The 18,592-nt window shown below is 40.2% G+C and overlaps 1 protein-coding gene across 1 annotated transcript in view; it reads right to left on the bottom strand.

Annotated features, from left to right (window-relative positions):
* cacna1ba (calcium channel, voltage-dependent, N type, alpha 1B subunit, a) overlaps positions 1 to 14,072 on the bottom strand; it is a 90,759-nt gene extending 76,687 nt beyond the window's left edge. The window contains exons 1-3 of the mRNA XM_047341406.1: positions 13,946 to 14,072; positions 11,380 to 11,567; positions 2,421 to 2,524 (exon numbers count right to left, since the gene is read on the bottom strand). Of these exons, the coding sequence (XP_047197362.1) occupies positions 2,421 to 2,524; positions 11,380 to 11,567; positions 13,946 to 14,072 (419 nt within the window). The remainder of the gene's footprint in view (positions 1 to 2,420; positions 2,525 to 11,379; positions 11,568 to 13,945) is intronic.
* Positions 14,073 to 18,592: the final 4,520 nt, after the last annotated feature.

Here is an 18,592-nt window from a genome sequence, read left to right as displayed (position 1 = left end):
AAAAGTGAAACTTAATGTCACAATTGTTAACAAAAGAAATGGGATACAAAACTAAGCCTTGTGGTACACTAAGTGAGTTTAGTACTAGATGAGGATTTTCTTCGACAACAAGAGAAAATGAACCACAATGACATTCAAATACAGTTTGAAGTTTCTCAAAAATCTTCAGTTTCACAAAAGATGTTCAGAAGAGTGATTGCCATTCCATATGTAAAATATGGCAAACTTCCACTAGCTCTAAGACATGGAGGGAAGTCAGTTCTGTGAAATCTGTATTTTTTCATTACACTCATTACACATATGAATAAATTAACAATTAGGCGCACAATGCTGGAGGCAGTTTGGGCAGTTGAGGGACAATCTCTAACTGATATGCAGGTGATGTATAAAAGCCACCATTCTGGGAGAGGGTTGTTCAGATGTTTTCTGTTACAAGTGGATTTGATACCAGGTGACATCAGTGGCCTTTATCTCTTCAGAATCTTGATACTTGCATAAAGTCCATCACAAGGAGCTGGTTGAAATGTGACACTCCAACTGCAGAGCAAATAAACTCTCCGACTTTCTGACTCACTGTGTGAGAGCTAAAACGAGGACCCCTGAAAAACCCTGGACTGCATTCGAGACAAAAGATGAGTCATGTTCTCAGCTGATACAATAAGAATAGATCAATAGATAGAGGTTGTAAAATGAAAGTAGTGCCCACATTTATATTTCTCTTTTTATTTCTACTATCGTTTTTTTCATTAATGTTGTGTCCTATTTCTTTTGTTCAGTGGAAAACTGAAAAATGAATTAATACAAAAAGTAGGGAACAAATGAAATAGCTGTATATCAAATTATGTATGACATCAGCGAGGAGGAGCAATTCGGGAATTAAACTGCACATTTTAAGGTTCAGGGATTCATGATTAATAGCTCTTCTTTGCTGACGGTGCAGTCTGTTCACTGTAATCATCAAAGTCCAATCCCATCTGCAGCACCCAATTAACTGTCATCAAAGTTAAGTATACAAGAACAAAAGTGGAGAAACATTATCCCATCCTGAAAATAGCAACAGAAAAAAAACGTTTGCAAGAAAAAAAGAAAGGCTGAGTTTCAGTCTTTGTGGGACAACCAGTCTGAGAGGAAATAGATTCCACAGCATCAAAGAGTCACGCTATTTTATCAGCAAGAGCAGAGCAGCCAACTGCAACTTGGAGCCTGTGGCCTCTTTCAAAACTGTAAGGGACGTTTCTCTGTAGGTTTAACATCATGATGAGTCTCTTTCAACACTGTATCCTCACTGCGGTTCAAGAAATTGTTGTTAGAAATTAAGAATTTAGCTGCTTTAAACAAATCCACAAACACTTATGCACTCAAAGGAATTGTACGTATTATCAGCCGAATGCTTCAAAGAAAATGGATTTAAAACATGACACATGTAAAACTGGATAGGAAATAGTTTTTCAGGTTTTGACCACAGGTATAAGATGATTCTGATTTCATGTAACAAAGTGCAGGGGTTTCTATCCACCTGACCCAACACAAAATAACATTCCTGCCAGGATTTGGTTTGGGTGGTATAGTGGTGGTGAGGTGTTGAACATGAGGAACAACACCTGGAGACTTCTGGTGCTGAAGAGAGAGATGATAACAGCTGCAAGCAATACTAAAAGAGAGGCAATAAAAACACAGCCTCTCCCATGATCCTCTTTTCAATGGTGATGACAGACTCACAACTCTGAGCCTGCTACCTGTGTGGTGTTATAAAGGAGAGAATGTGTTCCACAGGACTGACAGGCTCTGCACGCCATGCCCAGTATAAAGTCTGCTTGTGGTGTGGCAGACTCATATAATCACGTGAATTTATGTTTTAATCAAACCTCATGAATATTACATTGAACCTGCCACAGATGTGAATGCCACAGAAGTACAGACTCTGGATGAAGGGGAAACAAAATAAATGTAGGCGGTTTGAATGATTACATCACTATTACATCCTTACTACTGGTATTTAAAAGAACTGTTTGCTAAATGTCTCCCATGAACAGTGACTGTCCAATTAGCTGGGCAACCATAAGTAGGCACAGCAGACCTGTCAAATGTTGGATTTGTCCAATTTTTATTTGGTGTGTACGGGGGCTGTCGTAACAAAAAATTACTCAGCATCTTTCAAGTTTGGAGAGTTGTGTCTTTAGTCTTTCATAGATACTTTTAGAGTTTAAAGCACTGGTCTGAGGTTACTACTGCAGCAGTGACATGTACAACCATTCCAGAGGTTCCAGAAAATCCCTGTGAGCATATTGTATATAAAGCATCTGCATGTCACGTAGACAGTTCCTCTGCCTGTAGCAACACAACCTTTACCATACTAGAGCAAATACTAGAGCAGAGTATCACGGTCCCACGCTCAGGTCATCCTCACGGTTGGTACTCACCCTGACAGCACGCCGAGCACCAGGTTGAGCATGAAGAAGGAACCGATGATGATGAGTGGGATGAAGTACAGCCAGTTCCATGTGTTCCCTGAGGCATCATTGGCCTAAACACAAAAACACAAATAGCAGGAGTATTAATGTTGCAGTGTGTAGAATTCAGTGACATAAAGTGGTGAAGTGTCATGTTGCAGCTGAATACCCGTCACCTCACCCTCCCCTTCCAAACATGAAAGAGAACCTGTGGTAACCTTCAGTTTTCATTAAAACTCAAAGGGTGTTTAGTTTGTCCAGTCTGGGCTACTACAAGAAACATGTAAATATAAAGATGTAAATATAAAGTATTTCAATATAAAGGGCCCATTCTAGGGTAAATAAAACAACAATTTGTATAATTTAGATGAAACACACTCGTGAAAACATCACTAGGATTATTTTTTATTAAATTTCTGCCAATAGATCCCTTTCACCTAAATCTTACACACTGGACCTTTAACACTGCTAAGTTGTTGCAGTTGAACGATAAGGCTTGCTTCAATCAAAATTGATAATATTTTATCAATGTCAATAAAGTCATTGAAAAGACGGAAACCTATAATGTGTAAGTTCATCTCTCAGTACTTTAGGACTTTCTTACCCTACTTGGCTCTCAAACTAATGAATTCCATTTGTTCCATTTGTTTTTTTAAAAAGGTTAAATTATTACCTGAAACTGCCGTCCAGTGTACAAATATGTGAGAAAAATATTAAAAACTATTTTCATGTTTGGTACTCTTGTATTTGTGGTAGCAAGCAGCTATAAGTCTAAATAAACTAAATAACTAAATTAGCTGTGTATGTGTGTGTGTTCATGGTAATGATGTCACTTAACTTAAGTGTTTGTAATAGTTTTTTGCCAGCATGTAGCTCTGTGGCTCACAGGAATGAGATATACAGCATCAGGCATTGACACTAGAGATATCCTTTAAGTTTGAATTGCACAAGATTCTGTCAAACCGCTTTTAAAGAATAATAGTAACAAACTTTATAGTGAAACGAGTTGCTCTAACTGTGTCCCTTCATCTGGTTTCTGACTCGGCCCCTGGTCTGTGCAGGTCAGTCATATTCTTTCACACCAGAATGGACATTTCCCTTTGTTGGAGGGAAATCCAGCCCAGTCCACATTTATATGTTTGGTCTTATTAAATAGTGAAAAACATTCTTTGTGGACTTTGCAGGGACTGTGCAGGACATAACATATTCTGGGTCTCTCACAGGACATACCCTTCTCCCTTCACATACATATTCAATTTCACATACATTTATTCTCCTTCTCACATGCACACATTTCCACCCACACATACATTTTATATCTTCTCCTTTCACATATTGTATGAGTGTCAGACTGTTCAATAAAAACAATAAAAACAATTATGGCAATATTCATTTCATCGATAGCAATGTACCAAAAGTCCACATATAGGTAAAACGCATCATTGATTTATCTCAGATTTATAACCCTCTTGGTGTTTATATAGTTTGTCATCTCGTTGATCGATGAAGCTCGGTGCGATCACAGATAGACCAATTTTCACGTTAATGTATTGAATTATTGTTATTATTCATAGGATTATGCCTCCTCCACATACAATACTTGCGATTTGATATGGATAACCATACGCACATGCACACACACACACACACACACACACACACACACACACACACACACACACACTCTAGTCTGTATGTAAAAGATTGTTTCTGCTGTGTTGCTGTATTGGTGAACCTACTTACAAGCTGCATATCAGTTTATTAGTTTGCTTGATTTTCATTTTTTGTGGTTGTGAATAAAACTGCTGGCATCAATTTAAAGTGTGTATTATTAACATGATATCAATAATACATTTTTGATTAGGGTCAATACCAGTATACTGTCACACGTCCTGTGTGTATAGATATGAATGTGACAGAAAAAATATACATATGTGAGAGTCAGAAATATGTCAAATTAAACATGTGTGACAGAGGCCCAGAATATATTATGTCCTGTGTGGACACACACACACAGACCTCCGTTTCCTTACAGCTTTACATGTTGATGGTCTGAGGAGAGCATCCATTACTCTCCAGACCTAAAATAACAGTAGTGCTGAGAGGAGGAAGCTAGGAGCTGCTTCCTGTAATCACTGGCTTCATTTGGAAATACAAGACAGTGCAATGGTTATGGTTGCAGAGGAGGAGGAGGAGAGCTGAACTTGTTTGTGTGTGTGCTTTGCTGCTGAAGCTGTGTAATGACAGGAGCAGCAGTCAGTCCAAGGCTCGTGTTCTCTATTGTGACTTGTACCTTGCCCGAGGGCTTTCTGCTGCATTCATGTTTGCAGAAGTTTTCACTCACACTCACATTATTACTTTGGGAGGTGAATTTGAATGCTTGGAATTGTCTGGTGATGTTCTCATTGACTGAAACCTATTATGATGCCTTGCTATCGTGTATTCTTTTCTAATTTTACCATTCATAGATCTTTGCTTTGTTCTCCCAGATAAAAGAATCATCTCATTACCATTTGTCTTTAGCTTAGCAGCACCACAATTGCCTCTTACACACAAAAGAGGTACTATGCAGTTTAATCAGAGGGTTGAATGGTTCTAGACAGAATGACATGCACCGCATTGAAATAAAATACTGATGACAGGAGGAGCAGAAAGCATATGTGAAGAAACAAAAACTGTAAAAAATAAAAAGTCACAATATACTTTAAAGGTTTCGTGTCAAAGTTGTCATGGGAAACTTACCTATTTACACACCCAAAAACTGGGTGGTGCTACTGGTATATTAAACATTACTTTTTATAAAGAAACCTAGAAGCATCATATCCAGCCGGGTCACATCACAAAACCCCTGCTCTATTACAGTTAAAAACAAAAACCGGTATGTCTTAATTAAATCTAGTGTAACTGCTGCCAATTAGCACCAAGACGATGTTAGCACAGAGCCACTGAGTTACAGTTTCTATGATTATTCCCTGGGAGATCAAGGAAAATGCATCTCGCATTGTATGAAAAAGTGAAAAAATCCACGCTATATCACATCCTCCTATTTTTTTTAGACATCTATTAAACTTGTGCATATGCTAACTAAAGTATTAGTTATTCACTGTTAAAAGGGGTGAAGGGGTTGGTTGATCCAAGTTGAACTGTTGCCAGTGAGTCACTACAAAAAGGTGCTGGGTTAGACAGACAAACTCATCTGTCCTAATGTAGCTCTGAGCTGGAAGTGGCTGCACAGGGATGGGTGTGTTAGTGCATTAGCTGGTGTCGGGGTGATGCTGCCTCAGACATTGGCTAACAGAATGGAGAGAGAAGGCAATAGAAAAGCCATTAGAAGCCCTGTTCTGCCCCTAAACGTGTTAGCCTAAGGGCAACCTTCAATTCAGCAGCACTACCACACCCATACTGTCGGAGAGACTGGAGACAGACAATGAAATAACAGCTACTGACTCAGTAGAGGTGGAGAAATTAATCTTTTTTTGATGCATCGCGATGCGGACGTGGACGACTCTGCATCGATGCAGAGACAGAACATAATCGATTGATGTTTTCCGCTATGTTAATTTTTTTTTAGCAATGTCCCACTGCTGCTTCAGGAGCAGGACAGACGCACATTGAAGGTCCGGTCGTCTTTTACCGTGTCAGGGTATCTTGTCTGAGTGTCCTCCCTCCACTCTCCCATTGACCTGCGCTCACTTTACTCTTACTGATCACTGAACTTCACTGACACTGAAGTCATTAGGACCTGAACAGTACTGACGTTTACTTTGTGTTTGTTGGATTCGCTTTAGAGTTTAGACACATATTTAAACGAGACGCTCACAGCCAGGACATCAGGGTTAAAGTGACCTTTGTCATTCTACAGTATTAGTATTACAGTATATTATGGAACTTTCTTTCCTTCATGGAGTTGAAAGGGCAGGGAGACACATGGGTTTGCAGTACTGGAGGACAAGAAGCAGACAATGGTCTACACTGTATGTTGTTGTTGTCCTCTGGCTTGTAAACATCCTGATCCCCAGAGCTCCACCTGACAAAATTTGAAAGTCTGCCTGCTGTTCACTGCTGGGTGGTGACTGTGTCGCCAGAGGGGACCTGGTAACCACTCACTGACCCTGACGAGCTCTGACAAGCACTGAAACAGGCTGGTGACGCCAACACTGTCCTCTCCTATGGGTGAGGCATGGGATTGCAAGGAGCAAAACATAAAGACTGCCAAGATAATAGACTAAGACTAATAAGTATGTAGGGATATGTATTGTAATATGGAAGGACTACAGAGTGTTTACCGCTGTAATTGTGTGCAGGCATTCTCTACATCATGACTTAGAAGATTCAATTGTTACAAAGTTGATAAAGCGAGGGTTTGTCTTCTTCACACAATACTTAACACAATACTCAAAGAGCTGTTGCTAGTGGAAAAATGTGGTGCTATACGATAACATTTAATTGAATACTGTAAGAAATAAAGATCCTCAGTCCTGTTCATACAAGAGCTAATCGGAATCATCTCAGAACATAGCCAGATTATTCTTCTAATGCAGTCTAATGCAATATAATATTAACTTAGGCTGAGTTTAGAATAAATTTTTGTTTACATTTATCTGAGTCTCAGGTAAAACCAAATGAGGAATCATCTTGTGTGAAGGAAGTGAAGCACTTCTTTGGATAAAACCATGAACACTAAAGGTCTGCACGCATTTAGAAACCACATGGATCGATTGCTACATTGTTGACTTGCCAACCTGGGGATTCATACCTGGGTCCATTGATCATTGATTAATAGTATAATGGCAGATTTTCTTGGTAGTAAGAACTAATACTTAGAAATAGTTTCCACACGAGAGCAGATCATCTGTGTGTAAAATTCAAAAAGAAACAAGTAGGATGTAACAGGGGTGAGAGTTTGGTCAAATCTTTGTAGCCTGTTTACAGTGTATGTGTAGCATTAATGCATCTCTTAATGACTAACTCTAAGTACTTTGTTGGTTGATCATCAATTTCAAATGTTGATATCGTTAATGATTCAATAGCAGGTTTACTCTGCTGTATATGTATTAGATGCTTTCTACACACAGAGGCAGTGCAAAGCATTAAACAGGTGACAGCGCCTGTCAGAAACAGGTGTTTATGGCTGAGAGGTCTTGGGGGTCTTCTAATGAGAAATTGACAGTCTGAGTTTTGCCCTCTATTCCCATCAGAGAGTCACAGCTTTGGCAGAGACAGATGAGGGCCTGTACAGCCATGATGGATGGCCTCTCTGATAAAGAGGACAGAGCACGGTTCCAAAGTGGCGGGAAATGAGACAGCTCTCACTCCTCCCTTGACAATTCAATCCCAAAAATCACATTCAGCCAAAACAGCGACCTATGCCTGTGTGGCCAGAGGACATTACCAGTCTGTCAGTGCAGAGCACTGGAAAAAGAGCAGGCTAATGATGAATGAAGGGGTGATTGTAAAGGGATAGTTCACCTAAAAATGAAAATTCACTCATTATCTACGAAAGTCCACAAAACACTTTGGAGCTTCAGAGGTAAACAGCATTGCAGCCAAATCCATAAATGTCCTCTGATATCCTCCTCCAGAGCCGCATGCATTTTATGTTTTTTTCTGTTGTTTTTTTAAGTTTGAAAGATTGATCAACAGTTATTTCAATTGTATTGGATTTGGCTGCAACACTGTTGAAACACCTGAAACTCCAAAAGTATTTTGTGGACTCAAACACTTCACCCTGGCCTCCATCAGCATAGTGGTGAGTGGATAATGAGTGAATTCTCATTTTTCAATTTAACCCTCTCAACACCTACAACGCTTTTGTCTCTGGTGTTGGTGCCGGTAAAATTCCGTCGAACTCATGATCTATGTTTAGTTGTTTGAGCCGGAGTGACCATATGCTTATACAAGGACCCGTTTTCTCAACCGCCTGCAGGGTGTGTGATCAGGGACTTAAACCTATTGGTTTGAAGTTTTGGTTTCCAAAAATGCTATATAAGAAATGTGTAAACTTTGTTCTAGAGTAAACATCTCTCACTGACTTATCCGTGGTAGCTAAACTGGGAAAGGACAAAGAACCAAAATTGAAAAAGTAAAATGTGGGGTGTTAAATAAACCTTTGGGGCTAAGAGAGACAACATAATTCTTTGTTGGATAACAAGAAACTCCATTCACATTATTACAGGTTTTTTGACATTCTTAGGCCAGTAGGCAACTTGTAAATTTTTTACCAGGATGAACATTGTATGCACTGTGGGAAACCCTGGTGCCGGCTCTCTCAAACCACAGTAAGAACCTGTCAACTCCAGTAATTTATCTAACAGCTCATTTTGGCTGCCTCTGCTTGTAACAGCCTTTCCTGTGATACTTAAACGTGATCCCCGGACACAAATGCTGCAAACAACTATGTCTTGTTTTGTACAAACATCCACTCTAACCTCAGTGACATTTCCTGTTGCTTCACAATAAAAGTCAACCTTTTAATGTGAAGCAGCATCAGCTGTGGGAGATGTTTACAGCTTGTTGAGCTGCCCCCGGGTGAACAGGGTCAGTTACACTAACAAACACGTTTTCTGTGAATCAACAGTGGGAAAATGTGGAATCTTTCAGTGACAATAAACTCTATGGTGAGGCAAGAAGTTCTGAAGAGCTCATAAATAATCATAAGTACTAAAACAAGTAGTGTCTGCCACCATGAATGTTGGCACAATTACTCAAAGCACCTGAATCTGCTCTCACTCCTCCTCTAGCTCTGTCCTGCTGCCCATGTTCCTGTGTGACTGCTATTGGAGAAACAATTACTGTGTTTGACATAAGAGACGCAAAGCAGCATCCTCTGTATCTAACCTGCCTAAGAAAAACAATTGTCTTGTTCTCAGCAACAAAACCACTAGAAAACTCTTTCTACCTCCCTCCTCTCTCTCTCTCTCTTACTCTGTTTCTGTTGCCCTCCTCCAGCCCCACACCAGGAGATTCTCACACAGCTAAACACATATTCTTTTCCCACTACAGCTGTTTAATAATTTAGCCTATTGCATAATTGTTTCCCTGGCATGATATGATTCTGACTCTTGCAAATGGAGGAGAGCTGTGATTTGTTTCATGCGAGCAGTAAAGTGGCGGTGCTGCGGTCCTAATGGGAGCTGTGTGTGAGTCATACTCCGCAAGCTCTTGTGCTTGCCTCTAATCATCCCCCGAGGAAGGCTGGGAGGGGAAGGAGCAATCAGGAGGAAACGCTCAGTGTCTCAGCGTCGATGCACAGGACAGACAAGCCTGTACATTCACAGTGGCCTACTTTGCCCAGACAGGTTTTCTATTTCTTTTGCTGGGCACTAAATAAGTTATAATTATTATAATTACAATATATATATATCGATGTCTCAGTTTGGGCTGAGTGACATCCCTCACCAGATGGCCACCCTTTTAACAAAATGCTTAATCTACCACATTTGAGAAAAAAATGTGTTTCCTGGCAACATTCGAGACAAAAGACTGAGAAGGTAAAGCATAACATTAATGGCATTTAATGAGTATATGCAATGCCAATGAAAGCCATGGCTACACTGGAAACTAAATGATCTGCATTTCAGGTGGTCATTAACCAACTGTATTAATAGATTGTCAGTTACAAGAGCTATGTCTCAATTCAGGAGCTGCATCCCTCGGAGGACACAATCTACCTGTCCCACAAAGATATTCTCCTTTGTGAGCTGCATTGACGGCGAGGGCCGATCTGAAATGGGAAGGTCTGGTCTACAGAGAATGTCTGTGATTGCTTTCACCGGCTTGTCCTGCCCTTATTGCTGTTGCCTAGCAACAGAGCTGAAGTTGGGCATGAAGAGAAAGTTTTAATGCCCCTTGGTTTTTTTACCATGCGTGCCGTTAGCTGTGCAGTTAAGTTGAAGCGTGATACGAAAGGATCCACCTGGTGGAGAATTGAGACACAGCTAAGAACTGCATTTGCTTTCATCAAAACATTTTACATGGGGACTTTGACTCAGGACATAGAGCAGGTCGGAGGGAAGGTGGTTATATTGCAGAGGTGACCTTGCAAGATACTAACCCCGCAAAATCTCCCCTATGATTCTATGATCGGTGTGTAAGTGTATGAGTGATAGAGAGGTGCTGCTTGTAGAAGCACAGTAAGAATACACTGGACAAGCATCAACATCTTACTGTCATTCATCCATTTACATATATTTACACCCAACCATTGTGAATCGCGATGGTTGATGAACTTGGCGACCAGTGTCTTCAACACTTCCACATTTAGATAGAAGGGGTGTGTAGTTAGTGTGTGTAAATTATGACCTCAACACAACTCATAAAAGCTTTCTGAAATTAGATGATCCCTGGTATTGTAAATAATACAAAGATATTTGAATATTAGCAATAACTATATGATTTACTAGCTTTGTTCAAGTACAGTGGGAAGAAAAAAGGATTTTGGTACGATCAGAAACTATTTCTATTTCTAACTATGTCCTCTTTTTAAAGCTACAACCTGCTCTGCTACATGATACAAGGTTGTACAAATATAATGTATTGATATAAAATACAGGCCAAATTTAAGACATTTTATTTTTGAAAGTCGACATACAACAGCCAGTTGCGTCAGTCACTTTGATTTAAGTTTTTCTATCCCTTTTTATAAATGATGATGCTAGTTGGCTATGTATATAAAACTGGTGTGCCCATTCCTAATCCTGCCCACAAAGCTCTGATTGGCCGACTGTTTCTACAACCAGGGAAACCAGCCATCAGTGCTAAAGACGAACAGAAAATATGAAAAACTGAGCAAATCAGAGAATTGTGCAGTGAGTCGTCTGTAACCAGGCCCGATGCAATCCCTTTTGATCAGTTCAGAAGTTACTGTCTTAAACCCAACCCTTTACAGACAACATTAAGGCCCACATATGTTTTCTGTATGTGGACTTACGTTGTAGAGGATGTCCACCCATCCCTCCATGGTGATGCACTGGAAAACGGTGAGAATAGCAAAGAGGATGTTGTCAAAGTTGGTGATGCCATAGTTGGGTCCGATCCAGTACTCCATACAGGAGGTGCCGTTTCCACAGGTCCTCGCTGGAGCCTCCAGGCCACAGGGGAACTCACCTGTCTGCTCACCTACAGCCGAAGACACAAAGATTTATATAGATTCACATTCAGCGTTCCGTAAAAGTATCACCAATGTAAAAGGGATAGTTCACTGAAAAATTAAAATTCACTCATTAACTACTCCACACTATGCTGATGGAGGGGTGGGCGAAGTGTTTGAGTCCTCAAAACACTTCTGGAGTTTCAGGGGTAAACTTTGTTGCAGCAGAATCCAATACAATTGAACTCAATTGTGACGTGATCAAAAAATGCTCGCAGGCCCCGACATTCATATTCGACTCCAAACGACATAATTTACACAGTGTTTTTAGCCTAAATGTCCTCTGATATCTTCCTACAAGGTGCATTCATGGACCGTCAGACGTGCTAACGTCCACTAGCATCACCACTCCCGGTATACATTTAGGCTAAAAACATGGTGTAAATGACGTCGTTTCGAGTCGAATTTGAATGTCGGTGCTTGCGGACACTTGATGACACCACACGATCAGTATGGAGGCATGTTGTGTTTTATCTGTTGTTTTATTACGTCTGAAGAAGAGGTCACTATTGACTTCAATTGTATTGGATTCTGTTCTAACAAAGTTTAACCCTGAGACTTCAGAAGGGTTTTGTGGACTCAAACACTTCACCCACCCCATCGGCATAGTGATGGGTAGATAATGGGTGAATTTTAATTTTTGGGGGAACTATCCCTTTAAGATACATGACACTGAATGTACATTTGGATAAATTACTGTTTTTATCCACAGTGACCTCCAATTGGAGGGATGCTAACATGATAAACATGTTTTGACTGATTTTTGTGTAAATATAAATGATTCAGAGCCTAAATTCTGAAACATCTATGTGCACTTAGATCAGAATGAATGAATGAACAGTATCCTTGAGATTTGCCTCTTGGGTATGTGGTCTCTCACAACGCTTCATGGTACGCAGGCAGCTGTCCAACATCTTACCTAATGTCGTCATTATATTTCGTCATGGTGTCTACTTTGTGTGTAAAACATCTTTTGCACATTTTTGCCTCAATTTTAAAGGTGTTTTTTCATAGACCTCAAAATGGTGTAAGAACAAAGTGTGCTGTATGCTACTAACTAGCTGCAACTGTACAGATTGTAAACCCCTTTGAGGGTTAAACATTAATTAAGAAGCAGCAGAGGAGCGATTCATACCCTGCATGTGCTCTACATTCCTCGATGAGGCAATGCTAACTTTTCATACTGTAATAATGCCATTGATGTCATCATGATGTGTGCAGGGTGAATACAGTCTGCATCATGGCCTTATTTGATGGTGTAAGAGTGTATAGTAAAAAAAAGGCATCACCCCAAGCCCAAATTTGGAGTTAGTTGACTGATCTTAAATCCTGAGATTTTAGCTTTTAGTTAATCCATCTTAAAAAATCTACTCCCTAAGAACAACATATTATTTGACATCAACAAAACCCTGAAATTGTACTGCTCTTTATTTATTGAAACTTCTCTCATTACACAGAGTTCATGAAAAATAAAACATAAATGAATACTATTTATTAATACTTTGCAGTGCAAAGGAACTAAACATAGAGTGAACACAGTTTTTTCCTGCATCCCCTAAGTTAGTAACCCTGGCTCTATTTAAAAATAAATCACATTTATCAAAGTTATCAGGACTTACTGACCGAGATTCATTTGACTGAACAATTTCAGTTTTTACTTTAAATGCAAATAATTCAGGTCTCTAAGACCTTTCATTGTGTAATTGTTATTTATGCCTAAGAATATACAGTAAGTTGGTGTTTTCCCATATTTTAGGCAGCTGTGTACAGAATTTACTCAGCCTCAATTCAATTGCAGTTTTTCATTTACCAGCAGCACTCAAGATGTGTGATGCAGCGGAGAAAACAAAAGCGCGAGAGGTGCAGTACACCATGAGCAGTTTATCTCAGGGCTGACACATAAAGGCAAACAATGTTTTCACACTCACAATTACAGGCAATTTAGTGTCTGCAATTAACCAGCATGTCTTTGGATTGTGGGGAGAAGATGCCGCACAAGGAGGAAACCCCCACAAGCACAGGGAGCGCATGCAAACACCACAGGGTTTGAACCCAGAACGCCGCTGTGAGGCAACAGGATTTACAGAAGCCTTTTAAAATTGGTTTACATAGTTTACACTTTGCAGAGACCTCAAAGTGTTATCTGACATTAGGGGAGAAGTGGACGAGTTTTTGGCAGTTGGAGCACAATGAACAAATGGATCAAGTTCAATGTCACTATATAATTCATTAAAATGCCTCCATTAGCCCAATGTCCTTGGTCATGACATGTCGATGATCAAAGTCCTACCAACTCCTGCCTTAATTAAAACTAAGAAGTTGCTTGACGTCTGCTCCTCCTGCTTACCTGTGTCTATCCTGAAGCAGGTGCGATGGAACTTGCCCATGTAGAAGTCAAGGCCGATGATGGCGAACATGAGAATGGCAAAGAAGAGCAGCAGGCCAATCTGCAGCAGAGGTACCATGGCTTTCATAATGGACTTCAGTACCACCTGAAGACCTGAGGCAAGATAAGAACAGCATGCTTTACAACACATGGAGACAATTTTACTGGTTTTTTTATGATGTTTGTTTCGCCTTTACTGGGGAAAGGCCAGAAAGATGTGGAGAGAATGAGAAGGATATTTACTGTGTATCTGGGACTTGTTGGAAAACACACATCTTATATAATTAGTCATCTTTTGTGTATCCTGATTTTGGTTTTAGTGTCTGAGCGGAGATGTTGGCATCACATTTGTAAACCTCATTGTGGTGATGAAGACCTGCACCTGGCTGTTCTTTACCATTAAAGAGTTTCATCACCTAACAAAAATCTGTCATTTTAACATTTTCTACTTAATGTTTGGATTAATTACTGAGATCAAATGTGATTAAACTGTTTCCCTGTCTTTATGCTGAGCCAAGCTAACCACAGCCTGACTCTGATAGTGTTTCTGGTATCTCTTGCAAAGTGCTTTATTATTATTAGTTTCAATCATTACATTAACTGTGATAAAAAAAATGTGCTTAGTTGTGAGGTTGACTTACTTGGAATGCCAGAGACCAGTTTGAGCGGCCGCAGAACTCTCACAGCTCTCAGTGTTCTCAGGTCAAAATCAGCCCCCACGGTGGCCAGGATCCTGCACACACAACATGCATGGAGTCAAGGTTACAGCAGCTGAGCAGTAACCAACCATGTACATTTACCTTTACTCATTTGTAGGTGCATGCAGCAAAGCTCAAGTACACAGGGAGTGACGGGTTCAAGTGGTTTGAAGATGTTCTCATCTGATTGATTTGTAATTGGAAAAGGATGGTTAGACATAGAATCAGGGGGTGACACTTTGACACTTTAACTTCCCGTGGCAAATAACAGACAAATATTATTATTTTTGGTTCCTATTTTTAATATTTTTTTACATTTATACTTGCACAAATACACTACAGTAAATTCCTTGTATATGTGTAAACCTGCTTGGCAATAAAACCTGATTCTGAGAAAAGGGTCCCAAAGCTGTTATGATCTTAAATCTAAGCACAGTATTTTCATCCAGTTTATTTGTAGGCACACAGTTTATCTCTGCTGGAGCTAATTTCATTCAACAATCATTAAATAGTCGGTTGTATTAGCACTAGCTGAGTCCCAATTCAGGGGCTGCATCCTTCACATTTGAAGACGGATCGTATGATAGCAGCTCCCCAAACAACAAAGAAAAAGAAGTTCAAGGATTACATTTTCAAATGTATCAGTACATTTTATGTAACAGACTTCATCTGATAAATCCTCCGTTGAACAAACTGTGTCTTTTCAGTTCAGCCTTTATGGTCAATGGTCTATGCTCTAAGGCCACGATCATAGACTTTGAGGGTTGCAGCCCCTGAATTGGGACACAGCTACTGTGTGCATGTCAGTCAGATTGGATTAGACTAATTTATGACTCAGAGAAGAGTCAGATTCAAAGTTTCAATAAAAATATATCATAACCACTTTTTTTAGTTTACATAAACATTAATGAAATGTGACCTTACATCATGGTGAAAAGTATCAAACAACGATAGCTGTGAATAGTTTGATTGTTTTTAAAGAGGAAAAACATATCACCGCTACTAGCTAATCTTTATTTAGAAGTCTTTTCTACTGATAATGCACAAGTTGATGATGCACAGGTTCAGATTCTTTAGATCGGAGTGGAGACGCTGACTGCAAATCATGTAAAATGATCACTGATGCAAGGAATGAAGATGAAGAGGATGGAGTGGTAGAAAGATATGTGAAAAAAGATGAATGAATTTTATTGAGGGGTTAATGGAGGTTAAAAATATAGGAGTAGCAGAAGAGCAGAGATGGAGAAATGTAGTAGAAAAGGACGGAGAAGAAGACGGCAGCGGACAGGGTGATGAATAGAGGAGGATCAGAGGAGGTATAACAATTTTAAACACCATATAAAGCATATGAGGAGAGGAAAGAGGCATGGAGAGGAAAAAAGAGGCAGATGATAGAGGGAACAAGTAGCTTGAAAAGGGTACAAACCAGAAGGAGTGATGATGGATTGAAGGTAAGACTATAGGGTAAAAACTGTGGGTAAGAAGAATGGCATAATAAATAGAGAAGCAGAGTGAGTGTTGAAATTGAAATGGGTACATTTACACTTTCAAGACTCACTTTATCAAGAAAGAGGTGGCAAAAGAAAACAAGGCAGGAGAGGAAGCATGGATGAAGGAGATGAGGGAGAGGGAAGAGAAAGAGAAGAGAAAAGAGGCCTCTAATGGGGAGTCATATTAAGATAGAAGGGAGTGAGGAGTGGAGGGGTGGAGACGATAAGGAGCAACACAAGATGGAGCGAAGGCAGAGAAAGGAGGAGGGTGAGGGAGAAGACGTGAATGAAGAACGTGAGGAGCGATGGATGCGCAGTAATACGCTGAGCTGCTGAGCTTGAAACCTCCTCTGTTCTTCCTCTAGCTGCTCCACAGGGAACGACCGGCAGCACCACACTGGAGTGAGTGATTACAGCTGCAGATGGCCTGTCATGTTATACGTCTCATATTCACACTGCACACACATAACCAGGCCGACAGGATGTACACACACACACACACACTGCACACATGCACACAATTGTAATGCTCGAGTGATGGTACAAGCTCTTATCCACTGAGGACTTTAAGGAACATGATAAGTTTTGGCTAGTTGACTAGTTTTGGTTTCCACTGTATAGCATGCCCTGCGAGGGATCTCCAGAAAATTGGGTCTGCACTTTCTCCGCAGTTTGCCTGTCAGACGTTAAAAACGCAATGGGGGGGTCCTCTGCTAAGACGTGTTCACAACAACAACAAATCCTCCACAGGATCCAGGGGTGGGGTGGTGCAGCAGGCAGAGACAGGACGTAACGTATTCATTCCGCTGCAGATATCCCGTGATTTTGTTTACTGCACATGGACAGCGTCGGCTCTTATCACCACAAGCTGTCTTGACATCTTCGACACTTCAAATCTACACCTCCTGCTTTATTAATTTACATGTTTACTGTGATGTACTCTGTTAAATCCCATAGTCTCATCACTGTGAGATTAAATCTACATTAAACTGTCCAAAATTCTGAAATACAACATGAAGATGGTTAAAACACTTCTTCTTCAGGAAACTCACCCCTGAAGTGGAAATAGAACCTGTACATCTTATATATGTATATCTTATTTGTTGAAATCCTTCATGTCCATATAGCCATCAGTAAATACGCAGGTGTCTGTGGCCCTTGCACGACTGTTATAAACACAACCGGTCATTTCATTTGCACTAATTCACTCACATACTTGTCAATCACTAAGCGAGTGTTCACAAGCCAGAAAGGGCAGAGACACATGCTCAAGCAGAGACAATAGCCAGAGGTTAGCAAGTCAGCCATGAAAATGTCAGCTCCCAGCAGTTGTCGGACAGTGCAAGTTCATATGGGCAAAGCTGCGATGAAAGGGCTGATAGGATTCCAGGATTACCAACCCTGTCTTTAAGTTCCTGTAGTGAAGAGGGCTGACACTAATACTGTCTGTATACAAATTTAATAGGCAAAATAACTGCTAAGTGGGTTATTAATAAGCGCAACAGAGCTGCAGATGGAATGCAATAGGATTTGATGTTATATTTGATTTATTTTTAGAAAACCCTTCACACAAAAGCAACACAACATGGGCGTTAAATGAATGCTAGATGTTTTGATATGAAAGTGATGTGAATCATATATTGAGGCCTTCGTGTACAGTGGGGGAAAGTGTTCACTGTTACGCTAAATTTTTATAATGGGCACATCTGCAAAGTGTTCACTGTCAGTCTATTGAGTCTGTGAGACAAAGGTAATTATTCCACTGAAATCTTCTCTCTCCCTCTGTTAATTAATCCAGGATTAAGACCGTCCCTGCTGCCTCAACACTATCTGCAGAAGCAAAGACCGAATGAGTTGGAGGAGAATTAGTCTGTGCACATAGAATACACATGCAGGTATCAAGTATCTCAGTATCTCACTGTGAGGAGGATAAATCACCCTCCTAACATCATGATCTCCCCTCCCTCCCTTTCTCTTCTACTCACCAGCCCTGTGTTTATCTACACTCAACTAAATCCCTTCAGCTACTGACGTGGTATGACTGACAGGCCTTTTACCAAATTCTTACAAGGAGAAACACAAATATGCTTTTTATTTTTAAATAGCTGATATCCAGCAATAAATGGCATGAAAGAACTCTGGTGTTTTTTTTACATTCCACCATATAAACTGCTAAAGTTCCCCTTCTGACTTTGAATAAACCCTAAAAACTCTGTTCCTCATATTTAGATGTTTTACAATGAAAATGTCATGGATGTGTCTCTGCACCTTTGACTCATTCCCTATCTGCCAATCTATGAATATGTGACCGAGCCCCACCTCTATGTTCACACACCCGCCAGCTGCTCGCCTGCAGCTCTGCCCAACAAACATAAACCTCTGTTTTGTTGGCCTCAGTTTACTACACAATGAAATTGGTC

Source organism: Hippoglossus stenolepis, chromosome 9 (genome assembly GCF_022539355.2).
Source record: "Hippoglossus stenolepis isolate QCI-W04-F060 chromosome 9, HSTE1.2, whole genome shotgun sequence".
NCBI lineage: Eukaryota > Metazoa > Chordata > Actinopteri > Pleuronectiformes > Pleuronectidae > Hippoglossus > Hippoglossus stenolepis.
The sequence above is the reverse complement of the archived record's forward strand: the minus strand, read 5'-3'. Positions and strand labels throughout refer to the sequence as shown.